This window comes from Staurois parvus, unplaced genomic scaffold (assembly GCF_062004578.1).
Source record: "Staurois parvus isolate SC_StPar_1 unplaced genomic scaffold, SC_StPar_1.0 ptg000277l, whole genome shotgun sequence".
Classification (NCBI taxonomy): domain Eukaryota; kingdom Metazoa; phylum Chordata; class Amphibia; order Anura; family Ranidae; genus Staurois; species Staurois parvus.
In genome coordinates this window covers 2,653,157-2,673,069 of record NW_028318073.1, presented here as the reverse complement: position 1 = coordinate 2,673,069, position 19,913 = coordinate 2,653,157, and the positions used below count along the sequence as shown (strand labels likewise).

The following is a 19,913-nucleotide window of genomic DNA, read 5'->3' as shown; positions in this document are numbered from 1 at the left end:
GTGCCTCATCGTTGGTGTCAGTGGGAGAGGAACAGTGCCTCATCGTTGGTGTCAGTGTGGAGGAGGAATAGTGCCCCATCATTGGTATCAGTGTGGAGAACAGTGCCTCATCGTTGGTGTCAGTGGGAGAGGAACAGTGCCTCATCGTTGGTGTCAGTGTGGAGGAGGAATAGTGCCCCATCTTTAGTGTCAGTGGGGGAGAGGAGCGGCTGCTCCTTCTTCCAGTGCGGCCGCTCGATTTTCGCGGGGCCGCTCGGCTCCGCCTCCTCGCCGGTGATTGGTCGCCTGTGTGCCTTTCCAGTGCTGGCGCTCAATCACCGGTAAGGAGGCGGAGCCGAGTGGCCGCGTGACCATCGAGCGGCCGAACTGAAAAAAGGAGCAGCCGCGCTTCCTGGACCGGATCGTCGTGGGACCGGAGCCAGGTAAGGTACAGCAGCCCCTCTGCCCACCCCTGTACTTGGCGTCCGTTGGAGGAGGAGGGGGGCGGCGCCGCGCTGCCCCTCGAAAAAGTGCCGCCCTGACACCGGCTCGCACCGGCGTATAAGACGACCCCCGACTTTTCAGAAGATTTTCAGGGGTTGAAATGTCGTCTTATACGCCGGAAAATACGGTATGTCTCCCGAAATGCATTAGCCTACCTCACCGAGGGTTTACCGTAACTTTGGACCATCAATACGGACTTTTCTTCTCTGTTGTTATCCCCCTTTGGTTTGTGAGTATGCATTTTTATGATTTTAAATAAATTTGTGTTTCACCACGGTAATGCACGAAGAGAGTGCGCCCTGTTATATACAGTTGTGTTCAAAATAATAGCAGTCAGACATCACTAACCTGATCAATCACTGTTTTTGGTAGAAATGATATTTCTACATGGCAAATAATTTACTAGCAGGTGTAGTAGAGTAATAGAAATCCAACAGACCCAACAGTTATGACATGCATGCTGCTGATTCTGTGTAATTGAATCACTAATTGAAAGGGGCATGTTCAAAATAATAGCAGTGTGGAGTTATATTAGTGAGGTCATTCATTTTTTGAAAAAGAGGTGGCAATTATTGCCCTTATTTAAGGAAGGAAGACAGCAAATGTTGTACATGCTAGTTACAGTGCATTTCTCTCGGAAATTCTGAGGAAAATGGGTAATTCGAGACATTGTTCAGAAGAACAGCGTACCTTGATTAAAAAGTTGATTGGAGAGGGGAAAACATATAAAGAAGTGCAGAAAAAGATAGGCTGCTCAGCTAAAATGATTGCAAATGCTTTAAAATGGCAACCAAAACCTGAAAGACGTGGAAGAAAGCGAAAAACTACCATTCGAATGGATAGAAGAATAGCCAAAATGGTAAGGACTCAGCCAACAATCAGCTCCAGGAAGATCAAAGAAGGTCTAAAGTTACCTGTGAGTACTGTTACAATTAGAAAATGCCTATGTGAAGCCAAGCTATCTGCAAGAAGCCCCCACAAAGTCCCACTGTTGAAAAAAAGACATGTGCTGAAGAGGTTACAATTTGCCAAAGAGCACATTGACTGGGCTAAAGAGAAATGGCGCAACATTTTGTGGACTGATGAAAGTAAGATTGTTCTTTTTGGGTTTAGTGGCCGGAGACAGTTTGTCAGACGACCCCCAAACACTGAATTCAAGCCACAGTACACTGTGAAGACAGTGAAGCATGGTTGCGCAAGCATCACGATATGGGGATGTTTCTCATACTACGGTGTTGGGCCTATTTATCGCATACCAGGGATCATGGATCAGTTTGAATACATCAGAATACTTGAAGAGGTCATGCTGCCTTATGCTGAAGAGGAAATGCCCTTGAAATGGGTGTTCCAACAAGACAACGACCCCAAACACACCAGTAAACGTGCAACATCTTGGTTCCAGACCAACAAGATTGACGTTATGGAGTGGCCAGCCCAATCCCCGGATCTTAATCCAATAGAAAACTTGTGGGGTGACATCAAAAATGCAGTTTCTGAGGCAAAACCAAGAAATAGAGAAGAACTGTAGAATGTAGTCCAATCATCCTGGGCTGGAATACCTGTTCACAGGTGCCAGAAGTTGGTTGACTCCATGCAACACAGATGTACAGCAGTTCTCAGAAACAGTGGTTATACAACTAAATATTAATTAAGTGATTCAAAGGAAAGCAAAATCTTCAAACATTTTGCAGTTTATATAGTGAATGTTTGAGTTTGTAAAGAAGAATACAAACACTGCTATTTTTTTGAACAGTCTCATATTCACTTTTCTTCAATTTTTTTAGAAGAACAACACAAATTTGATATATTTTTCTTCATGTTTTGATTTGGAATAGAATGTGTAGTGTTTCCAATGCATTTGTGTGTATGGAAATAAAAGCTATTAGAAGGATTTTGAGCTTTAATTGCTTTTTTCAACACACTGCTATTATTTTGAACACAACTGTATATATATATATAGTGAAGGAAATAAGTATTTGATCCCCTGCTGATTTTGAATGTTTGCCCACTCACAAAGTAATGACCAGTCTAAAAATTGAATGGTAGGTGTATTGTAACACTGAGAGACAGAATAGCAACAAAAAATTCCAAAGAAATGCATGTCTAACAAGTTATGCACTGATTTGCATTATCATGAGGGAAATAAGTATTTGATCCCCTTCACAAAACATGACTTAGTACTTGGTGGCAAATCCCTTGTTGGCAATCACAGACGTTTCCGGTAGTTGGCCACCAGGTTTGCACACATCTCCGGAGGGATTTTGGCCCACTCCTCTTGACAGATCCTCTCCAATTCATTAAGGTTTGGTGGCTGACATTTGGCAACTTGAACTTTCAGCTCCCTCCATAGATTTTCATTTGGATTAAGGTCTGGAGACTGGCTAGGCCACTCCAGGACCTTAATGTGCTTCTTCTTGAGCCACTCCTTTGTTGCCTTGGCTGTGTGTTTTGGGTCATTGTCATGCTGGAATATCCATCCACTACCCATTTTCAATGCCCTGGCCTAGGGAAGAAGGTTCCAACCCAAGATTTGACGGTACATTTCCCCGTCCATCATCTCTTTGATGCAGTGCAGTTGTCCTGTTCCCTTAGCAGAAAAACACCCCCAAAGCAGAATGTTTCCACCATCATGTTTGACAGTTGGGATGGTGTTCTTGGGGTCATAAGCAGCATTCCTCCTCCTCCAAACACGGCGAGTTGAGTTGATGCCAAAGAGCTTGATTTTGGTCTCATTTGACCACAACACTTTCAACTAGTCCTCCTCTGCATCATTCAGATGTTCAGTGGCAAACTTCAGACGGTCTGGACATGTACTTTCTTGAGCAGAGGGACCTTGCGGGCACTGCAGGATTTCAATCCTTGCCGGCTTAGTGTGTTACCAATTGTTTTCTTGGTGACTGTGGTCCCAGCTGCCTGGAGATCATTGACAAGATCCTCACATGTAGTTCTGGGATGATTCCTCACTGTTCTCATGATCATTGACACTCCATGAGGTGAGATCTTGCATAGTGCACCAGACCTAGGGAGACTGACAGTTGTTTTGTGTTTCTTCCATTTGCGAATGATTGCACCAACTGTTGTCACCTTCTCACCAAGCTGCTTGGCGATAGTTTGGTAGCCCTGTCCAGCCTTGTGTAGGTCTACAATCTTGTCCCTGACATCCTTGGACAGCTCTTTGGTCTTTGCCATGGTGGAGAGTTTGGAATCTGATTGTGTGATTGCTCCTGTGGACAGGTGTCTTTTATACAGGTAACAAAATTAGATTAGCAGCACTCCCTTTAAGAGATTGCTTCTAATCTCAGCTTGTTACCTGTATGAAAGACACCTGGTAGCCAGAAATACTTATTTCCCTCATAAGCATGCAAATCAGTGCATAATTTGTTAAACATGCATTTCTTTTGAATTTATTGATGCTATTCTGTCTCTCAGTGTTACAATACATCTACAGCAGGGGATCAAATACTTATTTCCTTCACTATATATATATATATATATATATATATATATTAGTGCACAAAAATCAAAGGTGAAGCTTTGAAATCCTTTACAGCTTAGTAGTTTTGAGTTAACCATAATATATACTGTACATTATTATTACTTTGGCAGGAAATACGCATTATGTGTTGTGCATTCTTTTTTTATATACACAGTACATTCTGCAGTAGTTGTGTGTACTCATATGCATGTGCATGTGTGAAAAGAAATTGTGCAGTGGCAGGTTCTCTTAATGTACATGTATTAGACCCCTGATGCCTCTTCTGAACTGTGCTTTACTGCTTATCTACTGAAGAACTTTTAAAAATCACATGGTAGACAAGCAGTTAAATCAAGCTCACTGTTGCCAGTGCAACTGTGAGCTTGGTACCAGCTTTAAGAGCCAGTGAAGGGCTTTCTGATAAATGTGATCTAGGCAGCTCTGATCACTTTTATGAGGCTCTCAAAATGCACTCACCACTGCTGGCGCCCGCGGTAATTCCCAGGCTTTTCCATTTCTCCGGGGAGCCCAGGACTGTGGGATACAGCTTGCCTAGTGACAGCAGGAGGAACTCTGGGAACATCCATTCCCAGATCCCTTCTGTGATTAATGACCCTGGAAGCGAAGGGAGGAGTCCCTAAAAGGGGAGAGTCATGTCACATTTGCTTGTTCCAGGCTCCAGCTCCAGGTTTTTCCCTCTGTGTGCAGCCACCAGCTTCCTGCCAATCACAGAGGTTGCACTGTCCACATGTACACATGCTAGCAGCTGCACCCGTGGTGTTCTGTGCCTCTGTGATCTTCTTCATTCTTATAGCCCCCAGTGTGTTCCAGCGTTGTTTTTAGTAAATTCCTGCTTTGCTCTCAGTGTGTCCTTGCCTTGTGTCCATCTGTCTGTATCCTGCTTTTGTCACTCCATGCACTCCTACATGCAACCATCTTCCTTCACCTTCCTGTCTCATTCTGCTCTTCAGTTTTTTCTCTGCAGCAGTCTCTTTCCTCTGTGAGTTCCAGCCTGCATCTTTTTCCCCCAGTACCTTGCTACCTGCTCCTCATTTCCTGTCTTAGCCCTGACCTCGCCCTGCTTGTGTGTGCTTCCTCCTTTTGTATATACACTGCTCAAAAAAAAGAACACTTTGAAAACACATCAGATCTGAATAGGGAAAAATATCATGCTGGATATCTATACTGATATGGACTGGGTAATGTGTTGGGAACGTAAGGATGCCCCATCGTTTGATGGAAAGGAAAATTATCAACCTACAGAGGACTGAATTTAAAGATACCCCGAAAACCAAAGTGGAAAAATGATGCAGCAGGCTAGTCCATTTTGCTGAAATTTGATTGCAGCAACTTAAAATGGTACTCAGTAGTTTGTATGGCCCCCACGTGCTTGTATGCATGCCTGACAATGTTGGGGCATGCTCCTAATGAGACGATGGATGGTGTCCTGGGGTATTTCCTTCCAGATCTGGACCAGGGCATCACTGAGCTCCTGGGCAGTCTGAGGTGCAACCTGGCAGTGTCGGATGGACCAAAACATGATACCCCAGAGGTGTTCTAATATATTCAGGTCAGGCAAGTGTGGGGCCCATTCAATGGTATCAATTCCTCCATCCTCCAGAAACTGCCTGCATACTCTCGCCACATGAGGCTGGGCATTGTCGTGCACCAGGAGGAACATAGGACCCACTGCACCAGAATAGGGTCTGACAATGGGTCCAAGGATTTCATCTCGATACCTAATTGCAGTTAGGGTACCACTGTCTAGCCCAGCCTTTCTCAACCAGGGTGCCCAGGCACCCTGAGGTGCCTTGAGGTTTCTTCAGGAAAATGCCTTGGGAAAATGTCTAAAAATTGCCCAAAACTTGTACACAAGCCAGCGGGTGGAACAAGCCTGCCTTTTAGTTACACAAAGTCACAGGTTTTCATTGTGTACCATTACGACCTTCTAGCTGTCGGCGTCCTGACAACCAATGGCATCATCAGTTGAAGGAGGATGTCAGCAACCTGCACAGCATCCTAGTTTGACCTGCTCATGCCCCTCTCCATCAGTGCTGGGGTCACATTAGCTCAGTGATGGAGAAAAACTGAGGGAGAAGAGAAACACTGGAATACTAGTCAGTACCAGTGTGCCAAAGTGTATTTGCTTTGGAAGAATAAATCCCCTCTAATGTTAGGTGTCCTACATGTGTGGATATTGTTGCATTATCTAAAACTATTAGAATAGTTTTTTCACATTTTAGAATGGGGTGCCTCAAGACTGTCCATACTTTTAAAGGGTGCCTCGGGACTGTTTATAATTTTAAAGGGTGCCTTGACTGAAAAAGGTTGAGAAACACTGGTCTAGCCTGTAGAGGTCTGTGCATCCCTCCATGGATATGCCTCCCCAGACCATCACTGACCCACCACCAAAACGGTGATGCTGAACGATGTTACAAGCAGCATAACATTCTCAACAGCTTCTCCAGACCCTTTCACGTCTGTCACATGTGTTTAGGGTGAACCTGCTCTCATCTGTGAAAAGCACAGGGCACCAGTGGTGAACCTGTCAATTCTGGTGTTCAATGGCAAATGCCAATTGAGCTCTTTGTTGCCATGCAGTGAGTACAGGGCTTGCTAGAGGACATTGGGCTCTCAAGCCACCCTCATGAAGTCTGTTTCTGATTGTTTGGTCAGGGACATTTACACCATGGCCTGCTGAAGGTCAATTTGTAGGGCTCTGGCCGTGCTCATCTTGTTCCTCCAAAGGAGCAGATACCAGTCCCGCTGATGGGTTAAGAACCTTCTACGGCTATGTCAAACTCTCCTAGAGTAACTGCTTGTCTCCTGGAAACTCCTTCATGCTCTTAAGACTGTGGTGGGAGACACAACAAACCTTCTGGCATGTACTGATGTGCCATGCTGTAGGAGTTGGACTGCCTGTGCAACCTCTGTAGGGTCCAGGTAGTGCCTCATGCTACCAGTAGTGACACTAACCCTAGCCAAATGTAAAACTAGTGAAAAACAGAAAAGATGAATAGGAAAAAAAATGTCAGTGGCCTCCACTTGTAAAACCATTCCTGTTTTGGGGGTTGTCTCATTGTTGCCCATCTAGTGCACCTGTTGTTGATTTCATTAACACCAAAGCAGCTGAAACTGATTAACAGCCCCCTCTGCTACTTAACTGAGCAGATCAATATCCCAGGAGTTCAATCGACTTGATGCTATACTCTGATTAATTGTTCCTTTAATTTTTTTGAGCAGTGTAGTTAGTTGGTTTTCTGCACTTTCATGTTTATTTTGTCACTTTACATTGTTATGGTTTATTGGTGTTGGTATTGTAAGAGTGATATTCATGTTAATAAACTTCATTTAACCTTACTCAGCTTGCTTCCTGATTTAAGGTACAGCCCACTGATCTGGTCATCCTTGCTGGATGCCTGTGGTATCCCTGACATTGCTCTTTAACTGTTGCAGAAGTGCTATTACTCTAGTCAACATCAGGGTAGTTAAAATCCCCCATTATTATCACTATCCCAGCCCTTGCAACCTTTTCTATCAGTGGAAAGAGCTGCGAATCCACATCTTTATTAACATTGGGTGGTCCATAAAAAACTCCAATGATTAACTTTGAAGTACGCACACCCATATGCAGTTCCATTCATAATGCTTTAGCCTCATCACACTCTCAACCAGATCCTCTTTCACATTCACTTTGGCATAGAGACAGACACCACCACCTTTCTGTTTTGCCCTGTAACTCCTAAATAGAGCATATCCAGGAATATGAATAGCCCAAACATGTGAAGAATGATGCCATGATTCAACAATACCAATTAAATCATAGTTCTTCATGCACCAAAGCATCAAGAACTATGATTTAATTGATATTGGTATGTTTTGCTTGACAGATTTCTGGCATTTGTGAACAAACACTTTAATTCATTATCACATTTTGCACATGTATTTTGCATATTTTTTGAAGTACAAATAGTAAAATTTCCAGTGCTTGCTTGTACCATGGGATTCTTCTTATCACCTACCATAGCCTCCCCCCCCCCCCCCCCACACACACACACACAATTCTACCAGGAATCATGTTGGGCCCTTTGCTGTTAATATCTGTTAGTACATTGTATGTACAGTATGTGCTATTATTAAGTTTGTTTTGTTTTTATCATTTTTTTACTGGCTCTCATCCATATATTTATGGTAATGTTATACATTGGTTGCAGTAGTTCTTCTGCTCCCAGAGGTTCTGTCCTGGGTGGAAGCACTGCCAACTTGATTATCAAACTTTCCACTTAGCAATGTTCTGGTTCTCTTATTTACCTACAGGTTTCACCCTTTCACAGTCAGATCCATACAGTGTACGGACCTACAGTACAGCACTGCTTTCAGCTGGTCAGGTCCATACGCTGTACAGATCTGAATCCTTCTTCTGTTACCATGAGCAGAAACGTTCAGCAGATTCTGCTGAACAAAATAATAACTAATAACAGTGGATGACAACCGCTGATCAGAGCTATTCACCTAAAGTGTGCCACCCCCAGCCACCGCCTCTTCACTAACCGTTCTCCTCACTTCCCCCACAGTGCAGTCATCCCCCCACCACTGATCCCTCCCGCACTGATCCCTCCCAGCACCAATGGCTGTGGTTTACCTGCAGTAGCCTTCCCTCCTGTGTCCTTCTGCTTGCTTTTTCTGTAGCAGACAAATCATCTTGCACTGTATTCCGTACTGTTCCAGTCCCCTCTATAGTGCCCTTCCTCACCGATCCACCAGCACCCCTCCTAGCAATGCTGCTATTTCCCTTCTGCCCTTCCTGCCAGCTGCAGCTATTGCTGGGGCAGATCGCTGTCAGGATGGAGAGGGGGGGCTGGTAAACAGTAATAAGTACAGATCACTTCTGTATTTATATGTCACTGGAGCATAGTAAACAGTAATATGCTTCTCTATGCAGAGACTTCTATTCATTCATATGCAGTGTAACTGTGGCTGCAGAGAAAGGGACTGAGACTATGTCTTGAGTCCCTTTTTCTAGCTCTAAATAAATGAAGGGGGCGGGTCCACCTGGGGATGCCACTGAGTGACTGCCCCCTTGTGCTGTCATCACCCCGGCATGCCCTGTCAATAATGTCACAAAGAAACAGGTCACCCAGGATGTTACAGCTGTAAAGACGAGTTGTCAATCAGATGAAGCCAGCGTCGGATGCTGACCTCTTTTCTTTTTTCTTTTTTAATGTGGGTCAATGGAGCGGCATTCATTGTGATTGACAATGGATCTACACCAGGGGACAATTTTTTTTTTTAATAAAGGACTTTTCAGAAACTGGCTCCTGTCTTTATTTACCCTACTCTTTTTTTGTGAATGGCTAGGGGTACTATGCCCCTGCCTCAAAGCCCCCCCCCCGCATGTTTAGGGCATGTGGCCTCGTATGGTTCGGGAGGGGGGCTACTCGCTTGCCCCCTCCCTTTTGCTGGCCTAACAAGCTGCATGCTCGGAGTCTGGTGTGGATTTTGCAGTGGCAAAAGTGGCAAAAGTGGCAAAAGTGGAGTGGCAGTTAACACCTGTCATCAGAGTACTCTATGATACTGACTTATGCCCATTTGAATTGGGTAAATTTATGCAGCAGTTAATTTGAAATTCACCTAACATTCACTGCAGGTAAATATTCCTAGTGGGTATGTTTTAATATGCAGTGAACGATTTATCCCCTGTGAATGTTTGATGAATGTCAGTATACAGTTTATACATATAATTAGATGGAGGTTTTTGCATCTGCTAATACAGTAAGTGCCATGATTTGTCTCTATAGCATATGGTCCACCAATGATAGAAATATTATGAAACAGCTTCAGTACTTACTGAGGGATCTCACAGCCTTTACAGTCAAACAGCAGTTATTTAAATGAAGCTCTTTTATTTGGTTGCAGTTGTGTGAAAATGATTCTATTATGTGCTCAAGTCCATTGCAAATATTGGGAACATCTGAAAGCTGAAGAATTCTTAGTTCACGTAAACACTGTATGCCAGTTGCTAAAGGTAGATTATAAAAATGTATATTAATATTATGTATATAACATTCTATTTATTAAATTAAAATAAACACAAATATATTTATTTCATGAAAACATTTAATATAGTGGTTCAGTTTCATTGCAATGCTCCCTTGGGGACCCAGAATTGCCAGACTGAAATCCACTGCATTAGGAAACAAATCGTTTTGGGCTTAAAAAAAGCAGACAAAATGAAACTTGGAGTCTTGGTAAACGTAAACCAATATTTGCAATTTAGTTAAAAAAAAGTTTTAAAAAATGTATGTAACAATGCAGTATAAGGGCTCCTTCGCGCTCCCAAAACGCCCTATGCACGGTTTTGAGGTGGTTGATAGGTGTTTGCCAAGCATTAAAACCGCACCACAAACTCCTATAATGAAGTTTAAATGGTATTAACGTTCCACAAACGCCTCGCAACCGTGTCACAACCGCACCGCAAACGCCAGCTAGGCGTTTGTGGAGTGGCACCATAGACTTGAATGGGAGAATTCAACTCCTCCTGACTCGACCAGAAGCATCAGTTTTGCCGTGACGCAATGCTAACGCTTCTGTGTGAACAGCACTGTGTGCTGCAATGTGCATAATTTTCAGAGGCATTTGAGAAGCATTAAAAATGCTTCCCAAACACCTGTCTGAGGACTGCTGACAAAGCTAGTGTGAACGTAGCCTAAGTTATCATCATAATTGGACTGTGGTTATAGTGGAACTAAACTCCCTCAATGAACATTAACTATTTTTAATCCTTATGCTGCTGGCATTAATAAATAAATAGGAAGGTATATTTACTTGTTTTAATTTTTTTTTTACATTTCTTCAGTTGCTTCTTGGTTTCTGACCAAGGCAAAAATTATGTCATACATACCATAAACCTTCACAGACATTTTTGTAATTGCATCTGGAGGAGAGGATGAGTGGCTTTCTCAGGTAAGCACACAATCCTGCCTGCATGCCTGATCTAAGGGTGGAAGGATTCAAGGAAGTAAATGCTACATGAATTATCTGCCCATACTCAAGATGGCAACAGGTAGAAATGCTAGGGAGGTATTTTTTCAAAGTGATTTCACAACAAAATAACACATGTAAACATGGGTGGATGGGTGAGTTCGCTTTGAATATTAAAAATGTATTATATATCATTTTTATATTTGTGGTGCTCAGAGACAGTTAACTTCCACTTTAATGTAACATAAGTATAAATCAAATATTTATACCAGACCTGTATTATGTTATATTAATGAATTATTATTAAAAATGCATTATTATACAGGTAGGTTTCGTGGGAACTACACCATAAAAAATTTGGGAAATTCTTTTAACAATATATCTGAAGAAGTACACTGATAGGGTACTGGCAAGAAAACTTGAGAAAATTACTAATATAAGGAAGAGCATATTACAAAATTTTGGTTGATGTTCCTGTTTATAGATTTAACAAATTTCTATTTTATGAGCTATGTCATACTCACCTAAAATTTCAGCATTTTTTTCATTTAGGTTTATATTGTGCAAGACTAATTTTTCAACTTCCACAAGATTGCACAAGCCATGTAGCAAAGCACCTAAAAATGCAAGACATGAATTAGTTATAGCAGCTAAGGTATGTTTTGCTATTATTTCAAACTTGAAACAACATTAACAGTATTGACAGGCTGAAGAGGAGAATAAGACGCCACTCATTACCCCCACCTGGAATTTCTTAAACAGTTAATGAAATAACTCACATTTGTCCTGTACATCCAAATGCTAAATGGAACATCTTTCTGCATGTAAAAATGACATGAAACCTGTGCACATATCGCCACACTAATAGGATATCAGTGCTGGGGTCACAGCAGCATTAAAGAACACAAGGTATTTTGTTGTGGAACTGTGTATACCTGATTAAGGTGTCCTTTTATGACACAGAGAATAGCTGCGATTCAACGGATCTCAGCTATTCTCTGGTCATTCACAGTTTATAACACTCAGGAGATCATGTCAGCCCTTCGCTGGAGATCTGTGTTCTCCCTCCAGATTCTCCAGCCCAGAGCTGGAGAATCAGAGGGACCGAAAACTAAGCAGAGATAGTTTACCTCTGCTTAGTAAACTGATCTTTTACTATAATCTCGAGAGATTATAGTAAAATGAGCCGTTTTTCAGAGTTTGTAGACCGTTCTCTGGCGTTTGGAGACCGTTCTCCCTTCGTTCGGAGAACTGCTTCATAAACTGCATTCACAGGAGAACTGTGTTCTCCGAGAATGCCGGAGAACTGAGCAGCGATCTATTACCGCTGGTCCATAAACGGACACCAATGTGTGCAATGCTGTGCAGTGTATTGCAGAAATTAAAGGGAACTTTTGAATCAAAGAAAGAATATTGGGAAATTTGGATGAGAATGTAAAGTCATAATAAAAAGCAAATCTCTGGACTGTGGTCAGAATAGAGACAATTCTTTGCAACTTTGATTTTAAAGCTCCAACACATGACAATAAAGCCTGTTTTCTCTCAAATATTTGATCAGATGTACAATTACATTGTAAAGGACTCCCAACTGACTAGCTTACACAAAGATGGGAATCTAGACACTATGGGGTTGATTTACTAAAACTGAAACCTGGTGCAACTCTGCATAGAAACCAATCAGCTTCCAGGTTGTTTTTTTTTTTGTCATAGCTTAATTGCAGAAGCTGAAGTTAGAAGCTGATTGGCTACCATACACAGTGGCACCAGAGTTTGCACTCTCCAGTTTTGCTACCTGTGCCTTCATTAGGGAGACTCACCCTCTCTATTTGTCCTGTTTACTATTATCATCGAAAGTGAAAGTAAAAGAAAACCCGAGAAAAGTAATAGTGGGGAAATCTTCCAATGGGGGCACTAGTTCTGGTGATATGGGGTCCTCAAGGAATTTCCTTTTGCAGGGATATACCCTCACTTCCTGTTTTGGCTATGAGACAGGAAGTGAAATTAAATCTCCCCAATGGGACACAGATGCTACAAAATAAACTTACAGGGGTTATAACCCTCCCTTACTCTATCCAAAATTAAAAAAAAAAAAAGCTTTGCCCATAGTTCTACTTTAAATACATGCATTAAATAAGTAGTGGTCCAGGGATATGAAATTTAAGGAATGTATGACCTTCCAGCTAGTTGTTAAAGTACTGGCACCCGTCGGTGTATACGTTGTACAAGTAAATAACATGCATAATAATGTTGCATGGTGTAAAATCTTAAGGGAAAATTATTGTTGAAATTATTAGTTTGATGGCAGGACTCTTTAAGAGAAAATGTTGTATTAATGTTTGTAGTTAACTAGATTCACTTTGAAAGTTTCAATATTTAAATATTTGTATAAATACAGTATGTTGCTTTCAGAAAGAATTTCAAAACTGCATAATGCTGAGGGAGGAACCTAATGAAGGCTTTCATCTTTAATAATTTACAGTAGAATTACAGCCTAACAATTCCTAAGAATTCCTGCCATGTAGCTGCCCAACCCCCTATTAAGGCCTTTCCGTACTGATGCTACATCCAGTGTTGTATTTATACCCTGCATAATTTAGTTTCATCAGCGCTAAAAGCAGCACAAAAAATGAGCTTTTGAGTCCAACTTTTACATCATTAATACTCAAACTTGAACAGCCTTGGCCCCAAGTGTTGAACCCTGGATTGTACCACTCACAACTTTAGACCAGTTAGAGATTGAGTAATTTATCACTAATCTTTGCACTCATTCATGTGACCAGATTCCTAGCCATGTATAGATACAGTTTCATAAATCATCTTTCTGAGTCAGCCCAGAATTAAGATAGCAACTGAAATCCCTACCTTTTTTTTTTCCAAAAAAGCCACACTAGGATCAAAAAGAGGGTTCCCAAATGCCAACTCTGCTGAGAAACTCCCATTTACAGTTTTCCACTCCTTGGCGACAGATGTAAGCCACCATGATGGCTTCTGACTGAACCCAAAATTAATGACCTGTCAGGTGTCCAGCAAAAGGGGGATGGCTAAATTACTGATGAACTGGGAGATTGCTCAGGAGCTTGGGTTCCTCTAAAAATCAACATCCCTGTGCCAACAGAGTGCGCAGTACTCTGCCCTAAACAGAAAGGCTAATGTCCACTATGAGAATCTTTCATTTGTGTGAAAGAAAAGACATGTTGACAGAGTGGGGGAAGTGAACCAGCACAGCAGGAAGGCCCTTGTCTGATGCCAGAGACTGATTTCCCTGTCCAGGGAAAGCAATGATTTGTCCCACACAGACATAATTGCCCTCTGCAGGGTTCTGGTATGAAATCAAGAAAAAGATGACACAATAAGGTCAAAAACTCTTTTTAAAACTTGCAGGGAAGACCAGTATCAGGGTATAACAGGTGGGTACAAACCTTGATGTGAAAGAGGACCTATTCATAGCTTTGGAGGTCTTAGATTGTCAAAGACTCTGGGACCCAGCTGAGGAACTAGACATGGGCTGCCAGGAGGAGCTCAAAGAGGACCCATGAGTCTCAAAGCAGGGAATGTTGTCGCACTATGGGTGTTTGGCCTTGCAGGTCTGGAAAAGATGAGAACTTATGCCTCCAGAAGTGTTTCTGATAATTTCATCAAGAGTAGCGCCAAAGAGTCTATTTCCTATAAAACAGAGTAATAGAGGTAGCTTCTTAAAGGCCCGGTCAGCATCCCAATGCTTTAACTAGAACACTCTACCAAGAGTTTTGAGACACTAAACCACTGGAGTCCAAGGTAACCTAACACAAACATTTTAGTACTTTGGCCATACTCTAAATTTGGTGCATCTTTTGAAATCATAAAGACTTGGATCATTTGGAAGCCTGGGCCAAAACAGGTTAAAGTAGAATACATTCATCCTAGAGAGAGTTTAAGTTTTTTATGTAGTTGGGTCTCTGAAGGACACTGCATCCTCTAAAAGGATGGTAGTCACCTTGTAAGGTACGAGATGGTTGGATCCACCACAGGGAGTTAGTCTAACCATACACTACACAGTTTTCTGTCCAATTTCTGCCCAATTTCCTTTAGATTTACCTTCAACTATGTGGTGCAAGAGCCTGCCTAATTGGATACAATTGAAAGTGTCATTAGGTTTGACCTCATATATAATTTTTGGTAAATCTAAACCAAAAATCTCAAGAAAATTGTATAATGTATGGCCAGCCTTAGATAACTTTTTTTTTGGGAAGATTCTTATCTTATCTAATTTATCCCATTGAGGGATAAATACCCAATCCTGTTGCTTCTAATCTTAAAAATTAAATAAATGAACAGTGGATGACGTGGAAACACCTAGGCAGAGTGCTTATGTCAGGTCATGAATCCTCCAATTTGACCATCTCCTGTATTCATTGGATAAGGGCTGACACATTTTCTTTCTGTTTTAAAAGGGGAATCATGACTCTGCCAGGCAAAGGAGGTGATTTTGCCCCAGAGGTTCTGTGCCATGAAAGGTGCAGCATCTATCTTAAGAGAGACCATCAGAAGGAGGGGGCATCTTTTGTGATCCTTGCAGTCAGGCTGTGACACAGTCTGAGCCAATTGTGGCATAAAAAAAGGAAAATGTCTCAATATTAAAATAGCTATCCACAGACCAGGGGCAGCTCCAGCCTAAAATTTTTGGGGGTGATGTGCAGGTGCTAGAAACATAAGTGGGGGAGATGATATGGTGTGCTATGCGTGCCGATTTGCATCTGTGGATGTGGCCAAAAGGTGGGTGTTTCCCAAAATGGGTGTGGCCAAAACAAGAGTTTCTTCCCAGTTTATAGCTCCTAGTGTGCCACTTTTCCCTCTTTGTATAGACTAAATAGGAGATTGTGTAAGTAGAATGAGCTCCACTGGGCCAGCAATAAGAGTTCCAGCAGTTGAGCTGTATTTTTACAGCCCCCAACTGCCAACTCTTTTAGCTGCGTAGGCAGTGACTGTGGATGTACACATGCTTTGGCCATGATGCTCTGTGTCATGGTAGAAATTCTACCCCCTGTTGTTTTGGCAGGTGCTACTGCCCACCGAGCACAACCCATTCCAGTGAATGGGTCTGCTTTGCTGTTGCAAATCCACACAGCTGTGGTGCACTAGAGCAGGGTTCAAGGGGTTAAAGCGGTTTGAAAGGCTGAAAGTGTTTTACCTTCATACATTCTGTGCATGAGGGTAAAAACGTTCAGTGTGCTGCAGTCTCCCCCAGCCCCCTAATACTTTCCCAAGCCCCATCGTGATCCAGCGATGTGCATGAGAGCCACTCACCTATTTCTCCCCTCATTGGCTCAGACACAGCAACAGGAGCCATTGGATCCCACTGCTGTTGATCCTAGCCTGTGAGGAGAGAGCAGGGGACAGGGCTGAGCTGCACTCTGTGTCAATGGACACACAGAGTATGGCTTGGGATTGAGCCTTCCTGAGTGATCCCGTAGCAAGCGACTTGTTATAGGAGCATTTGGCAGGGGGGAGAAGCCAGGAGAGCTGGTGGGGAAACCGATTAGAGGAGGATCACAAAAATAGAATATGACCTGATGCACCAAGTGATGTGCCTCCATCCCTTAATATATCCATACAACCAATTTATTTGTTCTGAGATTTTAAATGAGGCACAACACACACGATCAATGAATAACTAATTTCCAACATTCATTTTTAATAAATGAGTAAACTTCTCATTGCTTACACAAAGAGGATAAAATGGTACCAATCTGATTTGTAATAAATCCATAATAATGCATTTCATACACAATTGGATATGCAGTTAACCATATACAATCCAGATGTTAGCTCCATGAGGATACTGAGAAGCAACACTTTGACGTACAGCTTGATTCATGTACTTATTTTGGGTGCTATCATGATTGCCCATCCACGTTGAATCTACTTCTCGCTTGTCCCCTTGGGTTCTTGCAGAGTCGTACTTCCACAGCTGCCGTGTGAGACTCCCCTGGCGATCACCATTTGGAAATACTGTCATATGCATTTTTAACTGATTTATATTATACATGCATCTATTCCTGAAGAAATAAGAGTCACAAAACGCATCGCGTTTTTGGATGCAATTTTAATGTAATTATGTATTGACATCTGGATTGTATATGGTCAACTGTATATCCAATTGTGTTTGAAATGCATTTATTACAAATCAGCTTGTTACCATTTTATCCTCTTTTTTTAAGCAATGAGAAGTTTACTCATTTATTAAAAATTAATATTGGAAACTAGTTATTCGTTGGTCGTGTGTGTTGTGTCTCATTTAAAGTCCCAGGACAAATAAATTGGTTGTAGAGAAGAGGAGAATCGGGGTTGCTATGTGCAAAACCATTACATAAAGCAGGTAAGTATAATATGTTTCCTATTTTACAGAAAAAAAAAATTAACTTTACAATCACTTTTAGGCCCCTTTCACACGGGCAGACTCCGCCAGGTCAACGGGAAATCAGTTTGCTGATCCCCTGCCGAGCAGGGTGGACCAGGCAGGTGACTGGTTCATGTCCACTCAGTTTCTGGAGAGTGGACAGGGACACAGCCTATTCTGCTCTATGGGTGGTCCAATGTAAATGGCCAGCTGTCCGCTTAAACCCTACTGCCATCTGATCCAATCCACCCAGATGGAGGGGAACTGATCCATCCATATTGGATGTAGATGTGTGTAAATGGGCACATGTTTACATCTATAGAAGATAAAGAAGGGTTCGATTGGGTCCGCCTAAAAAACTGACAAGCGGACATGATTGGACCACTAGTATGAAAGGGGCCTAGAGGGGCGGAGAGGAAGATTCATTACTTTTACTGATAGAAAGGAATGTTGGAAGCCTGTGCCCTATCCCTCTGATCTTTAACAGCAGCCTGGAGTTGGAGTAAATAGAACATGAATAGATTGTGAAAGAACCTTTTCCTCTGCTGCTGTCCCCCTATCCCTCTGCTGCCTGCATTAAACAACAAATCGCTGCTGCAGAGCCTGCTTCTCTCTTCTTTCTGAAGCAAACATAATGGAAAAAAAACTCACTTGAGACCTAGAGGAGGAGTCATTTCAGCTTCTTCCGCTGTAACTGCCTGATTATCAAAAAGTGGTGGTAGGGGAAGGGGGGGTGGGGCTGCAGCGTGGACACAAAATGATTGACTAAAAGTAAGATTCCAAAGATCCCTCCATCCCTATGCTGACCGAGGTGCTGGAGTGACATCATCCAGCCCTGCTTCTGACTGACGTGTGCCGTTGCCCTGACAGGTTAGACAGAAACCTTGCTTAGTGCTCACTTCAGGAGCCAGGTCTGCCTGCAGTCATTATGACATGCAGGAGACCTGGTCCGGACTCCAAAATGTAAACGTTTTCCAAGAGGTGCCCAGGGTGGCTGCTGATGGGGGTGCTAAGGGGTGCTATGAGAAGCCCCTGCCACAGACATATCTGATCATTTTCATAAGCCCTTAAAGTGTTACTAAACCCACAACAGTAAAAATCTGTCTGTATATGAAGTAAAGCATGCTTGCTATACTCACTGTGGAACCTAAGGGGTTAATCCTCCACATTGTGTAAAAAGTATGTTTGATCCTCTCTTCTCTGATCCTCTCCTTCTTCCAGTGTCTCCTAAATATCTCCTGATAGAACAGAGGCTCAGGGGCACATGGTCAGTTTGGTGTGTATTGTTAGAGAGTCTTTTTTTCTTGGGAAACTGCATGTGATCAGCACAGGGCCAATCAGCACTCTCCAGACAGAGGTCAGGGGTTCTGCATCCTCCTACAGGAGAATGAAAACTCCTCCTAAAAGCTGTAACCAGTGTTCTGAGAAAAGGTATTTAGCAGTTTATATTTACTAAAATAATTGCATTTCCATGTTTCATAGTTTTGGAGAGGACTTGCACTTAGCACTGTTAAACTTAAATTTATAGGTAGCAGAGGCAAAAACTAAGTTTGGAGATAAGTGCATTGGTGTGCGTCCCTATTGCTGGGTGTGCTCACAGGCTTCAGTGGGCATTTACACACTTTTCCCTTCCTTCTAGTAGCTGATGCTGTTTCTTCTTCCCATCAACCTTGTGCACTAAGATTATTGACCCAGGCTGCATGACCCTGCTTGTGTTTCCTGCCCCTAATGTGATTCTGTCTGCTCCTGATACTCACATTTCCTTGACCTTGCCCTTGCAGAGTGCTCTGGTGAAGATCAAGCTGTCTCTTAAAATTACCATACACTAGTAGAAATTTGTTAAAAAAAATTTGTTTTAAGAACTTTTATTGATTTTCTGATTATTAGTGGTATCAAATCAATGTTCATTTTCAACCTCAGTGACATGAAAATTTGGACATGAAAAAAATTTCTAAAGCTAGGTATACACCTTAAGTTTTTTGTTGAGTGAATAAAAAAGGATCCACACAAGCAATGGAGGTAATGGAGCAATGGAGATGAAGGAATCCTCCCTGCTGCAACATTGTATTCTGACAGTGGGACTCTCTGTTGTCAAAGTACATTGATCACCGGCTGCAGCTGCTGATCGATGAAAGTTTTCTAGCATGGCCATTCGACAGAGATCAATCTAACAATCGGCTTCTGTCTAACAGTTAAGGCCACACACACAGATTGAGATTTGGCCAGTCCCTGCTGAACTGACTGAATTTGGATCTGTTTGTACCCATCTTTACAGTGAATGTAGTTTTTTGCTTGGGAAAATCTATTCTCTCCAAATGTAAATAAAGTTAAAAGCAAACCAACTCATCTAATATTTTGAAGAAAATTTTCATGCTAATGTTTGTTCGAAAAATCTAAATAATGCATGGCCAGCTTTAGACTTCAGACCCCGGGCGAGTCCGTGTTACCTGACAGGGGTGTCAGTCCTAACAAGAAAGCTAAACACCACTGGATTAATGACTAATGCACTGACTTTAAATATGTCAGGATATTAGGAAAACCTGTGCTGATTAGATTGATAGAGAAACTTCCAGAATTACAAATATCCAGTCTGAATCT

The 19,913-nt window shown here is 42.2% G+C and overlaps 1 protein-coding gene across 2 annotated transcripts in view; it reads right to left on the bottom strand.

Moving 5' to 3' along the window:
- Positions 1-19,913, bottom strand: part of NLRC4 (NLR family CARD domain containing 4) — an 85,789-nt gene that overhangs the window by 26,332 nt on the left and 39,544 nt on the right. For both annotated transcript variants that reach the window (XM_089681778.1, XM_089681779.1), the window contains 2 exons: positions 11,464-11,556; positions 9,807-9,977 (listed from right to left, as the gene is read on the bottom strand). In XM_089681778.1, coding sequence (XP_089537904.1) covers positions 9,807-9,977; positions 11,464-11,556 — 264 coding nt within the window. The remainder of the gene's footprint in view (positions 1-9,806; positions 9,978-11,463; positions 11,557-19,913) is intronic.